Consider the following 12,156-nt stretch of genomic DNA (forward strand, 5'->3'; position numbering starts at 1 on the left):
AATAAATGCTAACTAAACATACACAAGTACGCAAAATCAATTCAAAAATAATAGAATGCGGCAAATTTATTTAGTTTTAATTTCATCTACGTTCAAATCGGACAATAAACGAAGCGTTGTGTTACATTACATTTGTATCATTACGATGTTGGATTAAATTCATGTTGTCCATTTTTTTCCATTTTGAATCTCCTCCATTTTTTCCATTTTGGACAAAAATACCCTTTCGTCTTAACCTAAACAAACATGGGATAAGATCTTCTCCATTTAGTGTCATTTCCGTTTCTTCCATTTATAGAGATAAAAACATGTATTTATCCTTCTTTTTTTAGGAAAACACGTATTTTTCTTTTAAACTCTTATACTAAGTGTTATATATTGAAATATGAAAAAATGCTTGATTTAAATCAGATTTTGTGGTAGCCTTAATTAGTTAACTTTGAGGTTAATTTGTTTTGTCATGCAAAAGTATCTAAATTTTGATTTTAGCGCGCTTTAAAAGGTGATTGTTTCAAATGACATATTTCAATAGTTGAATGACCAAATATAACAAATGCATTCCTTTAAAAATTCAAATGTGCAAGTCTCAAGCACAAGCACATATGGTTAAAAACTAATCCAGTAATTGAGTTAACAAAGCTACTAGAAATTTCATTAATTAGGATTTCACCTTTTGTTCCCCTAATCTGACATCAAATTTCAGCATATATACCATATGTTTTGTTCCAAGAGGTATAGTATAGTACCTTTCTAGAATGTTAGTACTAAGTCCAAATGGCCAAACATGCATCCATATGTGTATTAATAATATTCAAAAAAACAATATAGTTATAACGTTCAAATGGCCAAAGATAGGTCCAAATTAGTTATGTTTTGGACAGTGGAACAACCCAAATAGTTGCTAAATCCAGAGTTTCTCATATCATTGGCTGAAGAAGCATTACTTCTCTGAGGGGAAATATTGGGCAATGAAATTGATAATGACAACTCACAACCCCTTATATCTTCTTCATCTTCTGCACGTACACTCTTAATCTTGCCAATTTCATTCACATGCTTTTTTTCATTTAACTTGGTGACCTGCAAAAAGATGTTAAAAAAGAATAGAGATAAGAAAGTGACATGTATATTTTGAAAAAAGGTACTATTTCCATCTCAAAATTAATGTGGTTTGAGATTTTTCACATGGATTTCAAAAAGAGCATTGCATAAATGAATAAAAGTCTTAATTTTATTTTTATCAATTAATGATTGTTTCCTTTTCTCATAAGTTCCCTCTGGTGAGTATTGAGTTAATCCTATTTGATACGCTATCAGACACTAAATATAAATACTTCTTTTTATTGAGTAAATCCTATTCGATTCGTTACGTTGTAAGATACTAACTTCTTTCACTAAACTCAATCAACATTGTAATAGAAGTGAATAGGAAACCGAAGAAGAGAATTTCCCATATACATCTATTACTGAATGAAATTGTAAAATGATGATTTCTAAAGCAACCAAGGAAGGGAAAGACAATTAACAGAGATAACAAACTAACTAACTAAAGAAAACATAATTAACTAATTAATCTTATCTCTAGTATCTTTTAACTGTAATACTTGTCCTTTTCATTTTAGTTAATGTAGTACTACAGTCTTATTAGTGAAAAGGTGTTTTTGACATAAATGCAACAAAAGGACCACTCTGAATTTTCCATTAGACATGCCACATAAACTCTCAATTTCAATTACTCAAAAAAAATTTCAATTTCAATATTTTAGAAGGACCACTGAACGTGAGAAAGTCTCAATTTTAATAATTTGGTAGGACCACTGAATGTAGAAATGATTAGTGTACAAATTCGATGCAATGATTATAATTTTTTTGTCACAGTGCAACTCATGGTCAATATCCCTAATAACAACTCTATTCACATAAATTTTATTAAAAAATTATCAAGAAAATCACCAACAAGGGGACCCCAAAAAATTATATCCACTTTGAAAGGTGAAATCTACAAATTTTTCTCATTATCTTAAACTATCTTAATTAAGTAACATTGTGACAATGAAATGGGAAAGGTACACAAAATAAAAAAGCATAGGGCATCAAACTGAGGTCTGAATGATGATGGAGCTTGAGAGCCCCCACAATCATTGAATGAGATTATTCATTTTAAAAAAAGAGAAATGATATTTGTACAACCACTTTTTGACAACTTTTGCAACAACCCTCTCTCTCATACTCACATGTGTTTGCACTCTCTCTCTTCTTCTTTCTCTCTCTATTGTTTTTATCCAATAAGAAGAGAGAAAAAGTGGTTGTCTCAAAGGTTGTCTAAGATTGGTTGTACAAATATCATTCCTCTAAAAAAATTAACCTTTTAAAAGAAGTGATTTATATTTGAACTTTTCTCAAAAAACTAATTTGATATAAATTTTATCAATTTTTAAAATATGAAAATCTTTATCACTGAAGTCTAACGCAAGTGGTTGATGTGCAATGTGTGTGAGTGTTGTAAATCATAGAATTACGATTTCGATTTCCGCTCATAAAAAATATAACCTAAAAACTATTGTTAGAGTCAAATTTAATTTTGACCTAATTCTTTTTATTATATATAATGCTGATATAATGCTAAAGTAATATAATAGCTACTAGATTTTAACCAAAGTTATGTTTGGACTACACAAAATCAATCATATCTTAATTGGAAAATCTCCACTATGGTAGTGAAATAAAGCCCATAACCTACTCAAAAAGCAAGTAGTAAAGTAATAATAGTAGGACAAGAAAGCATGGATTGATTTTGTATGGAATAAGTACCTGGAGCAAATCAGTTTCTTGTTTTGGTAGCACTGGAAAGATTGTGAAATATTGTGGTTGAGGAGTATGCCATATTGAACCAACACAACAAATCTCCTTTATTCCCTTCTGCTGTTGCTGAACCATGTCCTGCACATAATCATAAAAAGTAGTGTATGGATTTGGAACTTCTTCACGTATTCTTTCTCTGCATTCAAGGATTCCTGAGAGGGAATTTCTCTTCTCGATTCTAGCTCTGGTATATATCAAGAGAATCCAAATGTTAATCAAATTATATTATTTTTAAACCATAAAATGGAAAAGTAAAAATGGATTCAGAACAGCCTAAAATCAAGCAAAAGTCCAAACACTTTTTCCTAAAAAATTGTTTTGTTAACTTTTTCACCATCAAGTTTTTCAATAAATTCGAGCGCGACTAATGTCATAACAACAATTGATTAAGTGTATGTTTGATATCAGAGTGGTTCATGGTGATTTCGAAAAAGCCACCGTAATAGTGAACATGTTATAATTTTCTACAATATTAAAAATGGATTTGTGTTCTGTATGTAGAAAACTACATTAGTAATTGCGGTCATTCAATGAAGATATGACTATTGCAATTTTAAGTGTGTACTTTAATTTAATATAAAAATAGACCGATATACTATACAATCTTAATCGAACAATCACTAATATGACTAATTTCGTGTGGTCACGATATTGTGATCGCACACAATACAAGTACTACACCGGGACGATTTTAAACCATGCCCCACTATACCACTTTTAAGTCCTTTGAAAAGTTTGAAATTATTTCTAAAGAAGAAAATAAAGCTATGGTGACCTTTTTGGGGAGAAATTTCTGTAGCTAAAGAGAGAATCAGATTCCATTCCAAGAGATTCATGATCTCTAAACCCATCATCATCATGCTCCAGAAAAGATTGTTTTTTATGTACGGAAGTAGTCCTATCTGTCAAATATAAACCAACACATATTAAGGAAATTAGATTGGTAAGTACATGTTCCAAATAGCATTAACAATGTTTTGATTTGAAGTAACACAAACTTTAAATGAATTCATATTAGATGGTACTAAAATGTTTCATGAAAATATCATCATTAGAAGATTTAAAAAGGACACTATTCTAACATCAATACATATATAAGAAAATTATAATAATAAATGAGGGTATATAGTTGCAGATTTTCCAAATTTGTGCATGAAGCTAGCTCATAGGCTTTGATTTTTAACCACAAAAGTCATGTAAGGAAATAACAATTGATGAGCAACGACGCATGCATAAAGCATCATGCATCAAAGTATCATGACATTCTAATGAATAATATTTTAAACAAAACAATGATCTAAAGAATAATAAATATTAAAGCTTTATACTAAGGAAGGTGAGACATTGTTTTGTACCTTGTTTGCATGAGTCACCTCTCATACTCCTATACATCTGGTTTAAACAAAACAAGAAAAACCCAATAAATTAACACTACAAAAATAAAAAAATACCAAATAGACTAAAATATAATTTTGAAAGCATATCAAAACCAACCTGCAAATGGCTTTTAACATGTGAAATTGTTAGTCCTTTAACATCCATCAACTGAAGAACAAGCTTAGGAGTAGCCTCTACAAATGAAAAGAAATATCATAAATATATTTCGACAATTTTTTCATTAAAAATTAACTATAGTGCTAGAAATGAATGAAGAAAATAACATCTAATAAAGTAATGTAGAAATATACATACTTTGATGACCACCAAGAGTTTCAATGGCATAAACAAAGCAACGATGAAGTTCAGGTGTCCATCTTAAACGAGGAACCTTTGATCTTACATATTGTCTCACAACACCTTCCCTTCCACAACTACTCATTCTTTCAAATCCAAAAGGGTCCTCAAAAAAACCCTCAAAACACTTTTTTTTCTTCTACTCTTTCTATAAGATTCTACTTTGCTTCATATATAAGAGTGTGAAAAGTAATAGAAGAAGAAAACAGAATCATGATTGTGAAAGGGGAAAATATCGAGAGAAAGGGACTTGACAAAGGAAGAGTCTGCAAATTCCTTAACATGTCACTGATAATACCTTATGCCCTATGGTAGGTGCTGTCCCTTAATGTGTCCCCCCCCCCCCCCCCCCCCCCCTCCCTTCCCTATAACCTTAGAAATGAAATCTCAAAAAAGCATTTAACTTTTTCAGAGGTGAAAATCACGGGGAGGTTTCTGATATTGTATATGATTGTGCCTATGCACCAATATATAGGTACTTTTAAGTGTCTTTCGTTGTTACAATTATACAAACTGTCAAAGTTTGACCTTTGTTTCTCTTTGGATTGACTAGTAAATACTAGTAATAATGTATAAGACAAGATTGTAATAATCACTGTGTAAGAATATAATAGATCCCATCGAAATGCTTTTTATATTTTGTTTTGTCTTGTTTTCTACTATACTATGTGTGTGAATGAGATGTATCATAATATTCTTTGTATGGCAGAACAGTTCTTTATGAAAACATACACGCTTATCACAATCAATATCTCATTTTATATAAGGGAAATGTTAACTTCTGCCTTCAAGGCACAAGTTTAGAAGTCAAATATAGAAATTTAATTTTGGAAATCGTTCATTCAATGTCTTGAAAGTTTAAAAACTTATTTTTTCAATATAAAACTTATGTTTTAATTCCTTTTTTAGATTCTTAACTTGTGTCTTTAGGGCACAAGTTAACATGACCCTTTATATTAACATTATGACTTAATTAATGATTTGGTCCCTTAAGTTATTTGTTGGTTACATTTTGGTCTCATAAGTTATTAACGTTACAATTTGGTTCCTTAAGTTACTATTTGGTTTCGTTTTAGTCCCTTAACTATTAAAAGTTTCGTTTTGGTCCCTTAACTTATTTTTTGGTTTCGTTTTGGTCTCTTAACTTATTTTTTGGTTTAGTTTTGGTCCCTTAACTCTTCCTCCATCAACCACTTTGGTCCTTTACGTTAGGATGAATGTATTAGAGTTAAGCGACCAAAACGAAACCAAAAAATAAGTTAAGGGACCAAAACGAAACCAAAAAATAAGTTAAGGGACCAAATCGAAACAAAATAAATAAGTTAAGGGACCAAAACGAAACTTTTAATAGTTAAGGGACCAAAACGAAACCAAAAAGTAAGTTAAGGGACCAAATTGTAACGTTAATAACTTAAGGGACCAAAACGAAACCAAAAAATAAGTTAAGGTACCAAAAGAGTAATTAAGCCTAACATTATTTATTTACTCCCTCCATTTTGAAATGAGTGTATTTGATTTACAAACAAAAACTTTGTTTCAAAATGATTGTAAATTAGGTTTTGGTTATACAATAACGTGAATTGATTTAGTTACAAGTGGGTTTTAATATTAAAAAAAAAAACTATGTTTAGATATTTTAATTTGAAAGTAAGTCAATACATTTAAGTATAAAAATCAAGTTTAAAGGCAAAAGTCACAAGTTATAGTTCAAATAGAATTAATTTTACAGGCAAAATTAATTCTAGTCGAAAACAATTTCAAAAGTAAATCTAAACATGCACTTAGTGGAGAGTAGGATCAGTCCAAAGAAATGCTACAAAAGCAAGGGATTTAGCCCCCAAAATTTTAGCTTGGTATTAGGCCCCAAATCTCTTTAGGTTATAACACCATGGTGTCAAACTAATAATATGACACATCTGATAATTCTTTACTACATCAACTAATTACAAAATCCCTCACTGGATTTAATGTTATTATCAAGATAATGTTTACTCAGATATCATTTGATATGTTAATCAGATACATAAAAATTAATGTGTTTGTCTGGTATCATTTGATAAGATATCTGATTAATGTCAAATTTTGTAGACATGATATATGTGGTGATAACTTTCAATCCAACGGTAGATTTTATTATAGGGTCATGTGGTAAACAATCATAAGAGGTATCAAATATTAGATATATATTTGCTTGGGCACAAGCCCAAATAATTATATTTGAGCACACACATAAAACCATAAAAAGAAATTGAGTAATGTCAAATGATATGACTAAATACTTTTTCTTAATTTTTTTTTTTCATTTCATGTGAGAGTGTGCCTAACGATATTGATTTGTGATTGTGTCGATGAAAGATTTTATCCAAATATTAAGTTTGATACAATGATATCATTTGATCTTAAACTTTGCCAAAGTAAAAAATAACTAGATTTTTGACTCGTGCTCCGCTCGGGTTTATTGTAAAGAAATTGACATACGAATAATAAAATGCAATATATAATTGATAACGGTAAAATAAATAACACGTGATAATCTATAGTAGACAAAATAAAACACTTCATAAAATGTATGAAATCTGAAAATATTATAAAAGAAAATTAGGTTAAGTTGTTGCAGACTTGAGAAAATTAATAAATAAGGATTAGGGTAGAAAATATTTGCTTCAAAAAAAAAAGCAAGAGGATAGGAATAAAATTGGTGCGATGCATTTTTTTAGATGAAATTTGTTAGGTTAAATAATTGCAAACCAAATTTGCAAATGAGCGGGAAAAAATTAGGTTAAATTGCTGCAGACTTAACAAAATTAATAAATAAGAATTTAGATTTACGTGTTAGAATTCAATATTATTTTGCTATTTTAATATCCAACAAATTGGTAAATATTTTTTTAGTTTTTAAAATTTTTTAATTTTTATCTTATTATCTCGCACACACTTGTGAGATTTTAATTTAACATTCGCTTTAGACATATAATTAAATACATTGGGTATCCTAAAAAAATTATTAAAAAATACATTGGGTAGACCTTGGTGGGGAAGTGGTATCTTTAGTGCTACGACCGTTCAGATTGAAAGGTTTTTTTGATGGAAAGTTAGTTACAATAATTACAACAAAATCATCTTTACGAAAAGTGAGGCAAAATTTTCTTTCGATTACGTGCATTTTCTTTCGTTCTATGATGATTTTAGACAGTGTTGCTAACTACTAGTTAGATATTTTCTACACCGCACAAGAATCCAGTGTTTTGATGTTAGATCTCACAAATTATTATGTACAATTGAGAAGATCATAAATAGCATTAGTTGGAATTCTAGGTCTTTGTAATTTTTCTTTTCATCACCAACCAAATATTAACAAATGTAAAATTTACTTCTAGTTTGTTAGATTTATTAAAGGTAGCCCCTTTGTACTCTTGGAAATCCATATCTTGGAGCGTTTTTATCTCAAAATTGCTAGATTGGATGAAAGGTCGGTTCTAAGTTGAAAGGAATTGTAGGTCTGAATTATAGTGGTGTTGGAGTTGCATAGTTTTTGTCAATTCTTGTGTGATTTTTTCTTCAAGTGATGTCTGGTTTCCGTTTTCATGGTGGTGATGGGTGATGGAGATGGTAGAGAGAGAGCTTATGATGTGAATTGTAAAATAATATGATGTGTAGGGTGTAGGATAATATATATGACTTAGATGAATCAATGGTAAACTAAAGTCATTTTCGGTGCGGGACATCAATTTATACCTTCAAGGCAAATATAAGCAAAGAACATTGTTTCAAATTATTGATAATTGATGTATATGATTTATATTATAGACCAGTTATAATAGTTATTCTATCAACCTAATTTTATTTTATTTTACTTATATTTAAGACAGGAGGAGTGAAGGTGAAGGCTTTCGAGTATGTTGATAATGAGAGCAAGAATCGAATGCTTTAAAATATTGACTCATTGCGTAATGTGGAGCAAGAATCTTAACATATTTGGTTCAGAAAGTTACGTTCTACGATTAGCAAGATGGTTCAAAAAGTTACGTTCTACGATTAGCAAGAGATTGATAGTCGTTAAGGCCAGTGGCGGATCTTGGAAAAAATCTTCGGGGGTGCCAAAATTTATGAAATATATATTAAACGCTTTCAAAAATTATGCAATATGGAAGGTTGGAGTAGTGGTACAAATACTATACTTTTGATTGTTGATAGGAGGATGCCGTTGATAGGAGGATGCCGGTTCAAGTCACTCCAGGACCATTTTTTTAAATTAAATATTAAATATTTGTGCACCACAAAGAATATTATTTTTTAAATTAAATATTAAATATTTGTGCACCACAAAGAATATTATTCTAGGACTTCTATATGTTGTTATTTCATTCTCATGAATAAACACCTTATGAATTATTGCTAAAATGTGGAGAAAATAATTCATTTGTTCTTTGTGAACTGTCGAGCTTATTAGATTTTTTTTGCTCTCAAATATCTTTCTATCTACTAGGTCTTCCTTTGTCTATTATGGTGTCTTAGCGACTATTAATTTCTTGTTAATTAGCACTTCCTCTAGTTCTATATTTAAGATAAAGTTATTGTCAAAAAAAATATATTTAAGATAAAGTTGAGTCAGCATAAATTTATGTATATGGTTTAAATTTTGAAAGTAGTATACAAAGAAGTCCTAATTTCTTTTTAATTAGTAGTAGTCCTAATTTTCAGAAGTCCTAATCAGTGGCTCCGCATAGAAGTCCTAATTTTCATATTTGAATAGCAAACTAAAAATCTAAAATATGAAATAGTAACTCAAAATATATATTAATCGAGGGGTTTGCTACAATAGACCCATCTCATTTCATGAAGGCCTATTTCAGTAAGGTGCACCTTTTTCTTTGGACATAAATACCCATATTTTTGTTTTTTGAGAAAGAGAAAAGGAAGGGACAAAGATGTAATTTCAATTTTAGTCTTTAATGTTTTTTTTTGTTTTTTTGCTAAAATCATTTATGGTTTTTATTTCCTTTTTCCTGCTCTCTCTCTCTCTCTCTCTCTCTCTCTCAGTTGCAGATTCCCTTTTTCTATTCTTCTTCCAAGTGTCATGAATTGCCATCGCCATCTTCAAAACAAGTTTACCTAATCACAAAGTTCATGGCAGAAACAAAATTCATTGAAACCCAATTGAATTCATGATAAAAATTTTAAAACTTTTAACTGACATTGATCCAATTTTTTGAACCAAACTCTCAAGTAAAAAAATAAGGGAAACAATATGGAAGGAATAAAAAAAAAGAATTTTTGTGATTATTTCAAGCTGAGTTACAGAATCCCACATGAGTTTAAGGTTGTTTGAAGAGATATAATCAATGGTGGGTTTCAACCGGAATTCATTTTCGTCATCGGAAGTTCAACGTTGTTGTTGTTTTTTGGTTGAAACGAATGAAGAATGGATGAACAGATCAAGAAATTACTTCATTTAATCAAGGATTAACTTTGAGATGATGGAAAAAAGGGAGGAAGCACGCAAGGATTAACTTTTATCAAAAATTAACCTCCAGATCATAGCATATGTTAATTAACTTTGCCAATATTCAGCACTAATTATTTTCTTTTGGAAGCAAGCACGATAGATAGAAATTAGAAAAGAAGAGGGAGACCTGAAGAGAATGGAAGCATCTAGCAACACCATAGAAACATGGATAACAAAAGAGTAATGATATTTTGACATCCATTTAATGACAACTTTGTTGACAACCTTGTTTTTCTCACTTCTTATTAGTCAAAAACAATGGAGAGAAAAAAAAGAAAGAGAGAGGATAACAACATTATGTGAGTATGAAAGAGAAAGTTGTTCAAAATTGTCAAAAAGTTGTTGTCAAAATATCATTTCATAACAAAAAGAGAAGTAAGAAAGAGAAGAGGGAAACATGAACGGACAATAAAATAAAGGGTGGTGTTAACTTGTGCCCTTAGGGCACATGTTAAGAAAACCAAAATAGAAAATATTCTCTAAAATTGTGTGCATTCAATTCATTAAAAAGTTAAAGATTAAATGAAATTCACACATTCCAATAAACAATTTCTACTTTTGATTCATTAACTTGTGCCTTAAGGGCACAAGTTAACATTTCCCTAAAATAAATTAAAAAACAACTCTTTAAATGTAATGTAGTTAGTTACATTTATGTCCTTTAGTTTCAATTTTTTCAAAGAACAAATGCAGGGATTTTTTTGTCTAAAACAAAAGGTGCTGGTTGTTAAAATAGACCTTCAAAAAATTGAGTGAGTCTATTGTAGCAAACCCCATTAATCAATTCAAATAATAGATAAAATATTCTCTTTCTCATGTCCTACTTCTAATGCTTTGTTTAAATGAGAAGAGAAAGTAAACGGAAAGAAAGTGAAACGAAAGAATGTTAAAGAAATGAAAGTTGGTGGAAAGTGAGATGAAAGTAGGATGATTTTGTAGTTGTTTGATTAGAATGATAGTGAAAAGAAAATAGAAAGAAAGATAGATATATGGTGAAGTAGCAATAAACGTCGCAAGAAAGAGGGGTTTGAATTGTGACCCTTTTTCGATTTAATTCTAAAGAACAACAAGTGTGTATACTCAAGAAAACTCTTGGTAAGGGTTAGGCTAATAATATTAAAGTGTTTTAGTGAGGACCAAAGTCTTGTAGATTAGGTAGTTTTAATGAGGATCAGAAAGTTCTGGATAATATTTATATAACTGATAAATAATAGAGCAATAAATAAAAGGACCACATAACTCTGGATGAATATAAAAGTTAAGCAGTAGTAATTAATAAGGACCCGAATATTCTGAATAACAATTATATAGTTAAGTTATAAGCTGAATAATAAATCAATATTAATGGTTAGCTGAAGGACCAAATAACTCTTGATATGTAGCAGTTATATTTGATTAGGACCAGAATATTCTGGAGAATTAATAAGGTTAATTAAACGTGATAGTGTGTGTTTAGTGTTTAACGAATAATATAAACATAAGGGAAGAAAGATCACACAAAGTATTTATGCTGGTTCACTAAAGCTGGCTACTTCTATTCCCACACTTCGTGTGAGATTATTGATGTAGAATTTCTACATGTCATATAACTATGTACACGTGAGTATATATAGGATCGTTTTCCGCAGAGAGTTGCGTTAATCATAAGCATTTTCACAATCTTTCACATTAAGGTATCGTTTATAAAATGTTTGTTTGTAACACTATATCCAAAAATGACATAAAAGTAAAAACGAGAGAAGATCGAACTATTTCGCTTGCGGTATAAGATAACGAGCAACCATAACAGCAGCAATCTCTCGATCGATTAACAGACTCTAGCTTTATAACCAATATTATTACAATCATTTCTACAACATCCTTCGTGTCCAAAGCGACATCGTTATTTCTAAGTTAGCGTTTAAACATTCGTGTCTAAATCCCTTAAACGATAACAAAGTCGATCGGATAACTTAATCGACCGTGTCCAGCCTGATTAAGTATCCGAAAGCATTAAATTCTTGATTAAAAGTAATTATCAAATGTTTACAAACTTGTCAAGAATGATATAACTT

General features: G+C 30.0%; 1 protein-coding gene across 1 annotated transcript; it reads right to left on the reverse strand.

Moving 5' to 3' along the window:
• Positions 1–596: 596 nt before the first annotated feature.
• Positions 597–5,039, reverse strand: LOC146953509 (uncharacterized). Its single transcript, XM_085748315.1, has 6 exons — positions 4,555–5,039; positions 4,357–4,433; positions 4,218–4,254; positions 3,638–3,764; positions 2,812–3,046; positions 597–1,080 (listed from the first exon to the last, which is right to left on the reverse strand). Exons 1-6 carry the CDS (start codon positions 4,679–4,681, stop codon positions 838–840), a joined length of 846 nt encoding a protein of 281 aa, XP_085604441.1. The 5' UTR covers positions 4,682–5,039; the 3' UTR covers positions 597–837.
• Between the last annotated feature and the right edge of the window lie 7,117 nt (positions 5,040–12,156).

Source organism: Medicago sativa, chromosome 1 (assembly GCF_051527215.1).
Source record: "Medicago sativa cultivar Bolivia chromosome 1, Bolivia_mono, whole genome shotgun sequence".
NCBI lineage: Eukaryota > Viridiplantae > Streptophyta > Magnoliopsida > Fabales > Fabaceae > Medicago > Medicago sativa.

Excerpts from the sequence above, each read along its gene's own strand:
- LOC146953509 (XM_085748315.1), bottom strand. The coding sequence starts at position 4,681 with ATGAGTAGTTGTGGAAGGGAAGGTGTTGTGAGACAATATGTAAGATCA. Across the intron at positions 4,434-4,554 it reads AACTCTTGGTGGTCATCAAA|AGGCTACTCCTAAGCTTGTT; the intron begins GTATGTATATTT and ends TTTCATTTGTAG. Across the intron at positions 4,255-4,356 it reads ATGTTAAAAGCCATTTGCAG|ATGTATAGGAGTATGAGAGG; the intron begins GTTGGTTTTGAT and ends TGTTTAAACCAG.